The sequence below is a fragment of the Trifolium pratense genome, linkage group LG5, assembly GCF_020283565.1.
Source record: "Trifolium pratense cultivar HEN17-A07 linkage group LG5, ARS_RC_1.1, whole genome shotgun sequence".
Lineage (NCBI taxonomy): Eukaryota > Viridiplantae > Streptophyta > Magnoliopsida > Fabales > Fabaceae > Trifolium > Trifolium pratense.
In genome coordinates, this window is record NC_060063.1 from 9121482 (window position 1) to 9136871 (window position 15390).

General features: G+C 34.1%; 2 protein-coding genes across 3 annotated transcripts; one reads left to right on the plus strand and one right to left on the minus strand.

Moving 5' to 3' along the window:
- Nucleotides 1–1043: 1043 nt before the first annotated feature.
- LOC123886999 (RING-H2 finger protein ATL73-like) lies at nucleotides 1044–1673 on the plus strand. The gene has a single exon (XM_045936262.1). It carries the CDS (start codon nucleotides 1128–1130, stop codon nucleotides 1626–1628), a length of 501 nt encoding a protein of 166 aa, XP_045792218.1. The 5' UTR covers nucleotides 1044–1127; the 3' UTR covers nucleotides 1629–1673.
- Nucleotides 1674–3366: 1693 nt separating this feature from the next.
- On the minus strand, nucleotides 3367–7159 carry LOC123883928 (choline-phosphate cytidylyltransferase 1-like). 2 transcript variants are annotated; one of them, XM_045932896.1, is made up of 9 exons: nucleotides 7065–7159; nucleotides 6882–7034; nucleotides 6330–6443; nucleotides 5649–5744; nucleotides 5241–5283; nucleotides 4795–4950; nucleotides 4622–4702; nucleotides 4140–4250; nucleotides 3367–4011 (listed from the first exon to the last, which is right to left on the minus strand). In XM_045932896.1, the coding sequence occupies exons 2-9, from the start codon at nucleotides 7010–7012 to the stop codon at nucleotides 3874–3876; spliced, it is 870 nt and encodes a 289-aa protein (XP_045788852.1). In that variant the 5' UTR covers nucleotides 7013–7034; nucleotides 7065–7159; the 3' UTR covers nucleotides 3367–3873. The 2 variants fall into 2 exon arrangements, with proteins under 2 accessions (XP_045788852.1, XP_045788851.1); XM_045932895.1 differs by having other exon boundaries at nucleotides 6882–7146.
- Between the last annotated feature and the right edge of the window lie 8231 nt (nucleotides 7160–15390).

Here is a 15390-nt window from a genome sequence, read left to right on the forward strand (position 1 = left end):
TATGCTTCTTATTGTTGGTAATCTCTTTTTATTATTAAATATTTTTTCATATCATAAAAAAATTTGAGTTTTTTCTCTTAATTGTAAAATTAAAAACAAAGGAGACAATAATAAAACAAACAATTGATGCAATTTAATATGAACATGAATAATTTGTCTAAAAGCTTTAATATCTCCAACATAAAACAGAGGAAAGAGTGCAAAGTAGAAAAAAGTCACATGTTTTTTTTTCAATCCTTTGAAGTGCATAGACAAAGAAAGTGGAATACTAAGTAAGCAATAATATATCATGTCCCTTATCCCACTAATTTATCTATCCTATATCTTACTTCCCTTTAGTTTCGAATAATAAAAGATAAAATAGTACTCATATTTGATTAAAAAAAAACAAATAAAAAATTGTTTTCACCACTAGTATCTAACTTAATGGACCCCCAAATTTGATTTGAGGGTTAGTTTTAATATCAAATGCTTTCAGCCGTCACCCCGATCGCAGTTGCGAAGATCAAATCGTGGTCATCCCTACCAAATCAAGCATCAGTGACCAACTAATGATTGGCCATATTTGATAATTTTAAATATAAATAAATTTAACTATTACTAATTATTCCTTTTTTTTAAGGAATTTTAATTATTCTATTTAATGATATATCTTTTATAAAAATAAAAAATAAACTTAGTTATTAATTTAAAATATCTTTTAAGTTTAAATTAATACAAATATTATTTTTTGTCAAGTAGACCTAGACCTAGTGACTAAAAATTTCACCTTAAGTTTACAGGTAAATAAATAGGGTATCCGGGATTCGAACTCCGACTCCTGTATATATAGTGCGATATCCCTACAAATTGAGTGAACTAACGAAAACTACAAAATTTGTATTTTATTCACTCATTTCTTTTCATGAAATAAGTTCTCATAGATGAAGGATATTTTGATAATGTACTTTTGAAAAATAAAAAAGATTATTAGAAAGAAGTGTATATATATATATATGGTATATGACTGCAATATAAGTTTTGCCTTTGTGATAGTGTCTTTATGTAAATGTTCACCACTTAATTTAATTTATGTACCAAATTTCATCATAATAACTAATTCATCAACCTAGTTATTAACACACTCCATGGCTGAAATTCACTCTCAAACTCCAACAATTAGTCCCACAATAAGCAAACCATGTAACAATCCTCCAACACAACATGGTCTCAATTCTATGGTTCTTGTAGCAGCTATAGTTTGTGCTTTACTTTGTGCTCTTGGTCTCAACACAATGTTACAATGTGTGTTCCAATGCGCGAACCGTGTCCTTACCGAACCTCTACAATGGATCACTTCTCGAAGGCGCAATTCCGGACTCAAGAAGAAAGAAATGGTTGCTTTGCCAACATCAATTTATAATACTCATTCAGCTGGATCAACTCCTCCATGTTTGGATTCTAGTTGTGCCATTTGCTTAGCTGAATTTTGTGATGGTGATAACATGAAGTTGCTACCAAAGTGTAATCATCGTTTTCATGTTGTTTGTATTGATAAGTGGTTACTTTCTCATTCTTCTTGTCCTACTTGTAGAAAAATGATCAAGTCCAATGATTCTGTACATTGCTTAAGCATTGTCATATCATAGTTTGTAGTTTTTGTAACAATTTTCATATCATAGTAAAAGTAAATGTTTGGATCCATTTTTGCTTTCGATCCATTGTCTTTTCTTCATAAACCAAGACCAAATAGGTCCACAAATCCTAGCTCAACGTGCACAAATGCCGAAATTGTTAGTGTCAGACGTTAGGATAAGAGTTCGAACCAGGGGCGGAGCCCTTCATGGGCTGGACAGGGCCATGGCCCGCCCCAGAATTTTTAATTTTTTTTCATAGGTATACTATTAAGCGGCGGTTACAAGCCCCCGCTAAATAGTATGTGTGTAGTTTGTTATATTTTGTTTTGCTGGGGTTTCAAACCATACAATCCGGGATTCTTTAACAGGTTTGCATTTTGCGGGGGTTTTAAACCCCCGCTATGTTTGCGTCCCAGAATTCAAATGATTCAAATATACTTCTTAATTTATTTTTTTAAGCATCCCTTCTAATAATTTATAGATGTCTTAAAATGTGTAATTTATTTTGTCGAAATATTCAAGTATAATTTTTTGGAGAAAAAAGTACTCAAATTTTTATTTAAAATAGAGTTTGTGCATAAAAATTCACGATTGATCAATCTTTTGTTAAAAAAAATTAAAATTTTTGTTAGAGAGATGCATATAATATTATAAACATAAATACAAAAACTAATTAAAAAGTATGAAGTTTACACATTTGACATAAAATATATTTCATAATATATTTTTAAAATTTATTTAATAAACATGTTAATGGTCCACCTTTTGACTATTTTTTAGATATCCATACTAGACAGACTCTCAATTTGATATGTCTTTTTTTTAGTAATTTCTTTTGCATATTCGATTTATATTTGTAGCGGTCCGCCCCAATTTTTCGGGCTAGCTCCCCCACTGGTTCGAACTCCGGCCATCCACTTTATGTGTGTGAGTTTTCAATGGCTTTATCATTTCGCCTATCAACAAAAAAATCTAAGACCAAATAATTAAAATGACTTAAATATTTATCACTTGTGAAACATGTTGGTTGTATTTTATTTTTATCTATGATAGTATGATACGGTCACAAACACAAATAATTAAAGAATCATGTGCATGTGTATAGTTCCCGTGAGTATAGTTGAAGTTCGAACATTAATTCTCCCACTAATTTCCCTTAATCAATTTAACATGGTAGTGATCATCAGCCACAACCATGAATTGGATCATGTGGACATCATTGTTGAGTGTTGATGCATAAAATAGGGATGAATTATTAATAAGCATAATTCTTTATGAATGCATATTCTCTTCCGACATATCCAAGTGTGTGATAAAGCCATATTTGTCCCATCACATTGATATGATTAAGATTTTGTGCCTTTATCATATGAAACAAGAAAACCACCATTTATAACTGGATTGATTAAGTTCAATAAATAGATATATTCATCCATAACTTGCCCCACCACTTCAATGTCTTCATTTCTTTTTTTCTTTTTGAGAAAATCTTCATTTCTTTCAAACTAAGACAAAACAATATGTTCAATCAGAATAATTAATTAAGATGGAGAGGGCTCTTAGCTAAACCACAACACAACACGTGGCTTCTAAATTGGCTTTTAGCTAAATCAAGAAAATACAAGTCATTAACGTATTTCTATTATTTTAGCTAAACAATACAAAGTAAACAAAAATATTTTTGTAAAAATAATCAATTACTAATACAAAAAAAATGAAAGAAATCTTATGAAATTTTCTCAAGATCCCATATATAAGAGTGAAGATAGTATAAATAAAATATAAATGTTTTACATTGGAAACACTTATCTATTCCTTTTGGACTTTATATGACTTTCACTTAAAATACCAAACAAACATCTTCTAACATTTTATAGTCATGATCTTCCATGACACAAGTCGAATTCGATACATATCCAACTCGAATCATCTACAACCGCACAGCCAATGTGATCAAATTTGTTTTTAAATCAAGGTACAATGCAAATCCAAAGGTAAGCATTCGGTTGGACAGACTGCACTGTTGCGGAGAATCTACGTTGGAACTCGACCATGTCTCCTCGAATTTAAACTCTCTACAGATGTTGCACCGTGCAATAGTTGTATCCTCGTTAGGATACACGGAATATCTCTTACAAGAAATAGATATCAAACTATGTAGAAAGGAAAATATTGTCTAAAACATACTTGCATTACACAAACGACACAACTTTAGGATTGGTTTAGAATCTGGAAATAAACATGCATATTTGTCACTTTAGTCGCTGTAGAATTCTACAGATTCATCATCATAGAATTCGTCGTCACCATCATCATCATCCCACTCATCATAAAGAAGAGATCTTAGCTGCTGTGCCTTCAGTTGTTCTTGAATTCTGTCTCTGATTGCCGTTCCCTAGTATATCAGTAAACCAATCAATTCAGTCGGTCAGAAGTTTTACATATCTAATCTAACAAGAAATTAACAGATTCGCGTGCAAAGTTTATAGTAAAGCTTGTTTCTAGAGAGGAATGAGATCCAACCATTTTGTGGCATCCATCTTCAAACATCTCAAGAAATCCAGCAACTAATCGATCAGCATTTTCGACCCATTCAGTTCGGTTCATGCCAGCAATTTTTTTCACTGTTCCTATCTGCAAGTTTGACAACACAATCTAGCTTATCATACATTGAAAGTTACTCGGGTACATTGAACAAATGCAAGTGGAATAATAGAGATCCGCCAAAATAACATAAGATAGACTCGGATATCATCTTACTATTTGGAGTTTACGACTAACTCAACCCTAAAAGCTATTTCAAAAGGTGGGGATTTCCAAAGTCTTATAAGCTGTATTCTCCAAATAACAAAGATATTACAACAAACTCGAATAATCCTAATAGAAACTCGAATAGAAATTCTACTAAACCCAAACTAGTAATAGAGATTAGGAAACACCGCGAAACAAATACAATTGCATCCTCGCTAATACATAATAAGATAGTTGAGGATTTACACGGGTACCTTCTTTCCCACGGTCTCTTGTTGTTTCTTCACTCTCTCCTGCAATTTCTTAAGTCCCATGTTCATTCTCAATCTTTTCTCCTACAAATAAGAGATCATGTATCAAAGATAATTCCTCCCAATACGAGAGAAAGAAAAAAAAAAAAAAAAAGGAGTGGAGCAGAAGAACAAACCTTGACATAGCTAACACCTAGCTCCTTTCTTGAATAACCACGATCCAAATTACGCATTACATACTGGTTATAATCTTTGATGATTCTCATTATGATATCAGATGTAGAAATTCCTTCGGTCCGTTTTGTTTCCTTAAATTTTCCAATAGCCTTAACCTGTAAAAGAAATTAATCGGCGTAGTATCATCAATGGAAGCTGCAAATTTGAGATATTTATAATAAGTGATAATCTAATACAGAATGACACAGCCAAACGAGGAAGAGACTGAAGAAACAAGAAACCAGCAAGATGTAGGCGGACCAGCATATATGCAGAGGAAATGTTTGTGAAATAAAAGTGACTGATAAAAATGCTTCAAGTAGTCAACAGAAATCATAACCAAAGAGACGAATAGTTAGAGAAATATCAAACTAAATTAGAAAGTAGTTCTATTACTCAAACTTACAAATTCATAGACATCCTTTCCAGCTCCACTTGTATCAGCATAACTATGGTAATAGAATAACGAAGGAAGTATTAACATATACGAGAATATATAAGAACATTGTGGATATGGTATCGGTGAGAATAAGTTCTAACAAGAACAGTGCCGCACAGATAGAATAGAAGTACGATCTATAACAAAGATAAAAGATAATCTTATAAAACTATAGTAATAGTAGTAGTGATAATGGAAACAAATAGTAATAATCATAATCATACAAAAGCCAATATTTAAGTTGAAAGCATATCATTGATTCTGTTCAATGAAAGTTCACAAATTATATTCAAGTGTTAATAATTTTTCATCAAGAGTTCACAAATTTAGAACATTGAAAGAAAAAAAAGCTAGACTGGAACTGATTAATCTTACGGAAGTGCATCATGTGCTACATAGTCGATGTTATGCTTGTCAATGAACTCCTGATTGATTACCCATGGCACATCTGGAATAACTTCGTCAACCCACCTGCAGCAAGTACAACTGAACTGCTTACCAATCCAAAATATTTGAAAACAATAATGATTTGTTCACAGGTCCAAAATATACTTCCAAAGTCATTATTGAACAAATAATGGAAGTATAACTCGATGAAATAACACCACAGTCCATAGCCGTATTACTACGGAGATATTATTGAACCATATCTTTATTACACCCTACTAATTACTTAAACATCTTTTCATATTGGATCCTAACATAGTACTTTGACATTAAGAGTTTGCGTGATTGTACTCAGCCAGTTATCAGAGTCCACAAACAGACACTAGCTTTCACTGTTCCAATCTCAACAGAAGTATCATGGTCAGAGAGTACCCAGGTCAGAAACCATACAATCGGTAGCCCAACAATTCAATGTAAAAATTATGGTATACAACGGAGCTATTTGATTCCTCACGGACAGAAAAGCGAGTAAATTTCAAACATGACTTGATATATCTACCATTATATGACAACCAAAGTACATATCAAAACTTCATAGATCGGAATTAATATAAGTCATAATTTAACCAAAAAAGAAAGGAATAAGAAAGAAAGAAAAAAAAACCGAACTTGCAGTGTCGAAGAGACTCATAGCGTTCAGCCTCAGTCATAACAGTTTTACCCTTATACTTGTGAGTGGTTTCATCATTGCAACATCCAACAAGGAGATAAGTGTTTGGAAACCTTCAATTAACAAACAACAAAAAACCATTATCATAAGTTCATAACATAAACAAGTTCAACCAAACAAAAAAAACCAACAATTTACATAGATCCAACAAGAAAAAACATAAATAATAAACTAATTCATCATGCCACTAAAAACATGAAAACCCCAATTTGGAAATGACAAATCAAATCAACAAAATTGAACTCAAATTCATAAACATCAAACCAATCTAAAAACAACAAAACATGTGATTGATTGAACAAAATTGAAGTTTAGATCATGAAATTTTGCAACCAACCCAAAAACAGCACAAAATGGGGTTGAACTAAAAATCATAAAAAACCATTCTTTACAAATGAAAAATGAAATTAACAAAGATGGGTATTAAAAAAATACAAATTTGAATGAAACAAAATAAATAAAAAAAAAAAAGAGGGTTTTGTTGAAATTACGATTTTTTGGCTTGTTCAAGAGAACGAGCATGACCAAAGTGAAATAGATCGTAAATTCCATCAGCATAAACACGAACAGGTTTATCATTTATACCCTTTTCAGTAACTTCGGAGTTGTTTTGATCATTCATGATCACACACTCTACTGTGAATCTTCAATGATACTTGTTTTTTTTTGGTTACATTCAATGATACTTGTTTGTGTTGCAGAGAGTCAAAACAGAACAAAACCAACTCTTTTCTTTCTTTTTCTTTCTCTTTCTTTCTTTTATTTATTTATTTATTTTTTTTTTTTTGGTTATTTTTACTAATTTGTGATTTTTTTTTTGTCTTGTAGTTATTTAATAATTTTTTTTTTCATATGAGTTTTTGTTTTTTGAAGTCTTTTACATTGTGATTTTTTTTTCCTTTTGCTTTTTCAAGTTGTTTTGTTATTAACTCTGATTTTTAGAGAAAATGGATTTCGGAAATCTAGAGTTCAGTCACGAGATTAAAAGACTTTGGTAGAGAATTATGTCCATCAAAAATTAAACTCAAATTTTCTCGAACATTTTGTCCTAAGGGAGCTTATTAACACTTGAGTTCAATGTATTAATTTGCTTTTTCAATTTTAAACTATATTTTATCTTTAAGATGTGTTGTTTAGACATAAAAAAATATTGTATAATCTTCACCACTCTTTTAATTACATTGTGACACCTTACAAGTTAATGGATTTGATTTTATTTTTTTTTACATGGTATATGTATTCAGTTTTTGTCAAATATTTATCTACTAATGAGAGTCATGACTTTTCACACTTGAACTTGTGTTTATAAATTTAAGTTTTTCGAACGAGCTTTATAAATTTAAGTTGTATTTTCTTTGATCTTATTCTCTTTCTCAGCCGCCTCCTCCTTTTAATCCTAGTTTATTCTTTTTCTTCATCCACCAAAGAGGGGTGGTTTTTGGGTCAATTTTTGACCCAAAATCACACCTCTAATTTGTTTTTTTCTTCTTTCATTTAAATTGGTGATTTTCACATATTTGTTTGTTATTCGCCTTTGTGCGATGTATTTGTTTTATCTCGTCTTTGTGCGGTGTATTTGTTTTATCCAGTCTTTGTGTGGTGTTTATTTGTTTCAGGTTGAAAGGTTAATTCTGATCTAGTGCAGATTCAATCAATGTCAACTTTGGTATCATCAACGCTTCAGATCCGGAGGCATGACACTTCAATATAGTCATATTTAAATTTGTAGTCATATGCAATTTGCCGTTTTATGCTATTAACATAGATACTGTGAGTTTGTTTGCAGATTTATCCTTTTTGTTTTTAGCGACTTTGAATTTGTATTGTATCGATGTACTCTATCAATTTGAATGAATGAATATCGTTTACTTTGAGTAAAAAAAAATACTAATGTGATATATTTTTTTTTAACAATACTTATGTAATAGCACTTGTTTATACATGTGTCTAATGAATAATTCTATGATGCAACATTTTTGTTTAGTTTATAAAATATTTTTATTTTATAATTTAATTGTGTATTGTGTACAAATAATTGGCCGACTTCTTTTTTTTTTCTTCTTAGTTCTTTCTACTTGGCAGCCATGCATGCTATTTTCTAATTGTGAATTATGGGTCCCAATAAATTGTGGCGTGGAATATACTTTTTTTAAAAAGAAACGATATATTTTGCTGGAAATTGGATTCACTAGTATCCGGACCCGTGCCAAGCACGGGTTAAAAAGTGACTATAAAAATTAAGATTTTAATATTTCAAATTTCATAATTATCTAACACAAAAAATGATAAATTACACTAATATATGTATGTTTAATAAGTCACCAAATTTTTTTGTCTTTAAAAATATGTGTAACAAATTTTGCTACTTCAAAAATTAAAATGCCAATAATTAAATAATGACTAAAATATCAATTGATGTTAGAGTTTTAAGTATTTATTTATATTTTTTTATATTTTATTGTCATTTTTTTTAATCATATGTTTACTTATTAAAAAAGAATTGTTGTTCATATTATTTTTTATTGGATTTAAATCATGCTTATAAATGTTTTTTTTACTATTATTTATAAATAAATGTTGTACTCTATTTTTTTACTCATTATTTTTTTATTTGTCTAATTTTTCATGTGATATTTAACAAATACAATTATAAAATAATAGAAACTCCTCGAATGACTATAATATAGAATGAATTGGAAAAATGTGGAATTGCGAAATTGATATGCTTAAAAAAATTATTCTTAAACTTCATACTTATCAAGTAGAGAAAAAAATGTCATTGTCTGAAATATAAAAGGAATGAAGTAATTGACTTCATAGATTATTTTTCTATTTCATTTTATTATTCTATTAATTATGGTTTACCTTAACGTGATTTTTCCAATAAAAAAAATACATAGTGATTTGTACCAAACAAAATATTAAAATACGGGGGTATTGATAAAAAAAATAACCTACATGGAGGTATTAAGCAAAAAATAACTTACACGGGGTGAGACATACATTTGTAGATTTTATTATATAAAAAATACGATATCAATTGAAAGCAGGGAAAGTAACAATGATTTTATATATTAAAAAAAGAAAGAATTAAAAGCAATAATATCATGTATTACTTTATTTTTATTCTCCATACATCACTGTAAAATAAACAAATAAATATAAAAACAAATAGATACTTTTTTTAAAATTTGCACATTAACAAATGAGATATGCTTAAAAAAATTATATAAATTTTTTTTGTGTCAAGCAAATGACAAACAATTCTACTGTTCATTACTTTTAAATAAATAATATTAAAATTAAAATCGGCCCATTTTGCTTCTCAAATGTGAAATTTTTTCACACGGGGACATAAGATAAAATACTCCTGAAGAAAACAAATGTCTAAAGGAGAGAAATGACGATTAAGAACAAGTATATTAACCGTTAGATTAGTTTTTGCATAATGACCTTTTTTTTATGAAAATAAAAGAACAAATATATGAACATGTGAGTTTGGAACGGGGAGTGGAGTATCACTCTACATTATGTCATTTCTCCTTAAAATATCCAAAATTTGGATCTTTTATCATATTTAAACAAACTATTACATTAAATATAAAATTAATTTTACAAATAATTAAAAAAATCACAATATTAAAATTTTAATAATCCATATTTTTCATGTGTGAAAAAAATGATCTATATTTTTCATAGAACATTAACCCGGGCGATAGCACGGGTAAGTTATACTAGTTATTTATATGTTTAGGAGTTTCTCTCTCATAGTCTTATTCCTATGTGGCACCATTTCATTGATCCATGTCTTACGTGGCATTCTAACATTTCTCCAATTCCTATGTGGCTAACTATGCAGGCCTTTGCAATTTCTCTAATACATGATGATATCATTTTACTTAGAATCTTTGGCTAATTTGGAAATTCAATCATTTTTCAATTATTGTTTATAAATCGTATTTAATGCACCTATTAAAAATAATTTTAAAAGGAAATAACTCAAATTCAAATATAAATAATTATATCTCATTAATATATATATATATATATATATATATATATATATATATATATATATATATATATATATATATATATATATATATATATATATATATATATTAATATAATACATAATATTATACATGAATTTTTTTTTTTTGTGAAATTATTATATATGAAATTTTATATATACCAAACAATGGAGTTTTTTTCCGTAATATTTTTTTTATATATCCCACAAGAGTTTTTTTTATAGAAATTGCTCAATCAGGTTTTATGAACAAATGTCTATATATTAATATTTGGATACAATTGAAATTTTACGTATGAAAACTTTTGATTATTGACCAACTCATTTTTGGAATATATATTGATTAAATTAAATCAATGCTGAAATGGATGGAAATTTCAAAAATTAAGGACCAAAAATCTACTATAGTTTCTATATATACGGGTCAACATGTAAGAGTGAGGGTCATTGAGTGTCTCAGCGCCCCTTATTTTCTCTTCTCTTCTCACCTTCACTACTCTTTTTTTTTTTTTTGATAGCATCACTACTTTTTTTTCTATCTATTGCTATTGTTGGTTTTTTTTTTTTAAAATTAAAAATCTATTGCTGCTGTTGGTTATTTCTTATTTATTTGTTAAATATAATTTTTGTTGCTCTCAAGTGGAATGAAATCTAAATTTTATTTGTTTTTCTTTGCAGGTATTTTGTTTACTTGTGTTAGGCTACTGGACTGGGCAATGGGCCTAAAGGCAAAATCAAATTAGCCCAATTAATATGAGAAAGGAAACAGGCCCAAAACAATTAAATTCCAAACGCCCATTTGGCGATACAAGGCCTTGGCGAGGTGGGTAATGACGGATAACGCCCATAAGACGGATTTGCATATGACAATAAAATATCTTCATCCTTCCCTGTCTTAGCGATTAACTTGGGAACGAAGAAACCAACTCCTTGAAACCGCCATGGCTTGGAGACCAAGGTCTTATTCCTACTTTCACGCTGCATCACCGGAAAAGGCGCTGAAGACCGGATTTGTAGGAACCCTAGCTTGGAGAAGAAGGCTTTAATGGTCTATAAATAGTTTGATATTTTCATCTGTAAAGGGAATCGAATTCTGACTTATTAAACTCCCAGGGTTGTTGGGATTGAACTGAGTGTAATCACACCATTTGATCAATAATACAAACCCCCTCGTTTTTTACCAGAACATTTTGGCGCCCACCGTGGGGCTGCGGTAAAATCATTTGATCCCAGCCTATCACAGCAACTAGACGAAAAATCAAACATCTTCACATGGCTGGAGAACACGAAAACCACGACAACTCTAACGTTAACACCCTGCAAGCCGCCGTCGTAGAGATTCGGCGCTTACAAACTCAGATTGCGGCCATAGAAGCCGAAAGAACTAATGAGAAAGAGAAAGCGAAATTGATTTTGGAGGAGGAGGAGGGAGAGGGCGTCATGGACGTACAACCCTTAGCACAGCACCTGTGGGATGCCCAAGTGGTGGAAACAATCAAGGTTCCTCACCTTCCTACCTTCGACGGAAAGACGGATCCAAGGGAGCACCTGATGGCAATTGGGACACAAACTGCCATAATCAATGCTCCGGAACATCTAAAGTGTAAATTACTAGCCGGCACCTTCAAGGATGTCGCCCTGCGTTGGTACATGAACCTTCCAAGAAACTCAATTGAGAGTTATGCTGACTTTCATAAAAAATTTATTCACCAGTTCGCTGGATCGAAACACGTGAAAGTCACATCAACCAGTCTTTTCTCCATCCGCCAAAACCCTGGCGAGTCATTGCGTAACTTCCTCGCCAGATTTAGCGAAGCCACCATCAAAGTCTCAAATCCAAATCAGGAGATGTTTGTGGCAGCCTTCCACAATGGGCTAAGAGCGGGACATTTCAATGAGTCCTTAGCCCAAAAGCCAGCCTCGTCGATGCAAGAGGTGAACAAGAGGGCGGAGTGTTATATTAAGGGCGAAGAAAGTAACGCCGAGAAAAGGCAAAGAGACGTTAAGGAGAAGGAATACGTGGGCCGTGCCACTAGAGCGCCCGAACACCCACGACCAAAATCGGGGGGCCACCAAGGAGACCCATGGCAGAGGCACCATGGGAAGCCCTACCGCCAACCGCCCAGAAGAGAATTCAGGAATCATCCCGCCAATGAAGACCTCACGCCATTAAACGCCTCAAAGGTTTACGTCTTAAATGAGATTCTGGCCACTGGTTTGGCAAACCTCCCCCCAAGGAGAACCAGTAACATCCCCATGGGGCTGGACGATAACGCCTGGTGCGCATATCACAGGTGTAGAGGTCACTCCACGGAGAAATGCTTCCGCTTAAGAGATTTAATCGAAGAACTAATCAAAAGCGGACACCTTCGCAAATTTATTGACGACGCCGCCCAAGGGCGGGTTGTCGTGCCAAAAGTTCCCCGGCAGGAGCCACGAGACCCTCCTGGGCCAAACAGAGAGCCTCCCAAGGGGAGAATCTCCGTGAATACAATAGCGGGGGGATTCTCAGGCGGGGGCGAATCAAGCTCAGCAAGGAAAAGGTATGTACGCCGAGCCATCTCGGAGATATACCTCGTAAGTCAACCTCAGCCATTAGACGTACCGGATTTGGCATTCACGGCAAAGGATGGTTTGGAGGTAGCACCCCATGACGATGATCCCTTAGTGATACAAGTCCAAATTTTGAACTGTGATGTAAAAAGAGTACTGATAGATTCGGGGAGTTCAGCGGACATTATGTACTGGGAAGCTTTCAAGGCCATGCAATTAGCAGAAGAGCAATTGCAACCATACTCCGGAACCCTGGTTGGGTTCTCTGGCGAACAAGTGGACGTAATGGGTTACGCCTCCCTTCTTACCACGTTTGGAGAAGGCAGCAACGCCAAAACTATCAAAGTGCGATATCTGGTAGTTAAAACTCCTTTTACCTCCTATAATATTATTATAGGAAGACCCGCCTTTAACGCATTAGGGGCGGCCATGTCCACTTTATACCTAGCAATAAAATACCCCCTCGAGAATGGGGGAGTAGGAACAGTAAGGGGCGATCAGATTCTCGCCAAGAAGTGCTACGAGTCTAGCTTAAAGATACGACACCGAACTTCCAGCGCAAGCGGGAAATTCGAAAGAAGACAAGCCGCAACTCCAGGCGGCATAAACATGATAGAGAGCGCAGATATGGATCCAAGGGAGGAATTCCAAGATCGAAGGGTAAGCCCTATAGAAGACCTGGAGCAGGTTCAAATTGGCGATTACCCTCACCAGACAACTAGCTTGGGAACAGCGTTGCCCAGCGAGGAGAGGAGACGAATCATCAAAATCTTGAAGGATAACGCTGACCTATTCGCATGGAAACCTTCAGATATGCCAGGGATTGACGAAGGGGTGATAACACATAAACTCTCAATATCACCCAGCACAAAACCAGTTTCCCAAAGAAAAAGGAAGGTGGGAGAAGAAAGACGAGTCGCTATAGCAGAGGAAGTAGAGAAACTAAAGGAAGCAGGATTCATCGAAGAAATAAAATACCCCTCATGGTTGGCAAATGTCGTCATGGTGAAAAAGGCCAACGGGAAGTGGAGAATGTGCGTGGACTTCACAGACTTAAACAAGGCGTGTCCCAAAGATCCATATCCCCTACCTAACATAGACAGGTTAATTGATGGCGCCTCGGGGTGTAAGATGCTGAGTTTTATGGACGCCTACTCCGGATACAATCAAATAAAGATGAACCCCTCCGACGCCCGCCATACAGCCTTTATGTCGAATACCTGCAACTATTTTTACAACGTCATGCCTTTTGGACTGAAGAATGCGGGAGCAACATACCAAAGGTTGATGGACAGGGTTTTTGCTGAGCAAATAGGGAAGAATTTAGAGGTATATATCGACGACATGGTAGTAAAAACTTCCGAGGGAAGTCGCCATGATGATGATCTGTTGGACATCATGGGATCAGTAAGAAAGTACAACATGAGACTAAACCCAGCAAAGTGTTCCTTTGGGGTACAAGCCGGAAAATTCTTAGGGTTTATGCTCACCAGCAGAGGAATAGAGGCTAACCCCGAAAAATGCCAAGCCATCATAGACATGAGGAGCCCTACATCCGTGAAAGAAGTACAGACCTTGACAGGCAGAATAGCCGCACTATCCAGATTCCTATCATGTGCGGGCGAAAAGGGTTTCCACTTCTTCGCATCTCTTAGGAAAAATGAGAGATTTTCTTGGACGCCAGAATGCGAAGAAGCCTTCAAACAACTAAAAGAGTTCCTGGCATCACCGCCCATCTTGACACGCCCATTACCAGGTAACACCCTTTACCTATATCTCGCAGTCTCGGATAGAGCTTTGAGTTCAGCTCTAGTTCAAGAAATAGAGGGCGAAGAAAAACCTATATATTTTGTAAGTAGAACCTTAAGGGGAGCAGAAACAAGGTATCAAAGAATAGAGAGGTTATCTCTCGCGGTAGTTGTCACAGCCAGAAAGTTAAGGCAGTATTTTCAAAGCCACCAGGTAGTTGTTAAAACAGATTACCCTATCAAGAACGTCCTCCGAAAGCCAGACTTGGCAGGAAGGATGGTGGCGTGGTCCGTGGAATTATCGGAATTTGACATCACCTTCTCACCTAGAGGGGCCATTAAGTCACAAAGACTAGCTGATTTTGTATTGGAGATGTCTACTCCGCCAACAACAGAGAAAACGGCGTTTTGGACACTCTCAGTTGACGGGGCCTCCAATGTGCGAGGAAGTGGAGCCGGAATAGTACTGGAAGGACCGGATGGCGTGATGATAGAACAATCACTACGTTTCGCCTTCAAAGCTAGCAACAACCAAGCGGAATACGAGGCTTTGATAGCAGGAATGAAGTTGGCAAGCGATATGGAGGTAAAAGAGCTAAAGGCCATGAGTGATTCCCAGCTGGTAACCAACCAAGTATCAGGGAAGTTTCAAACGAAAGAGCCGCA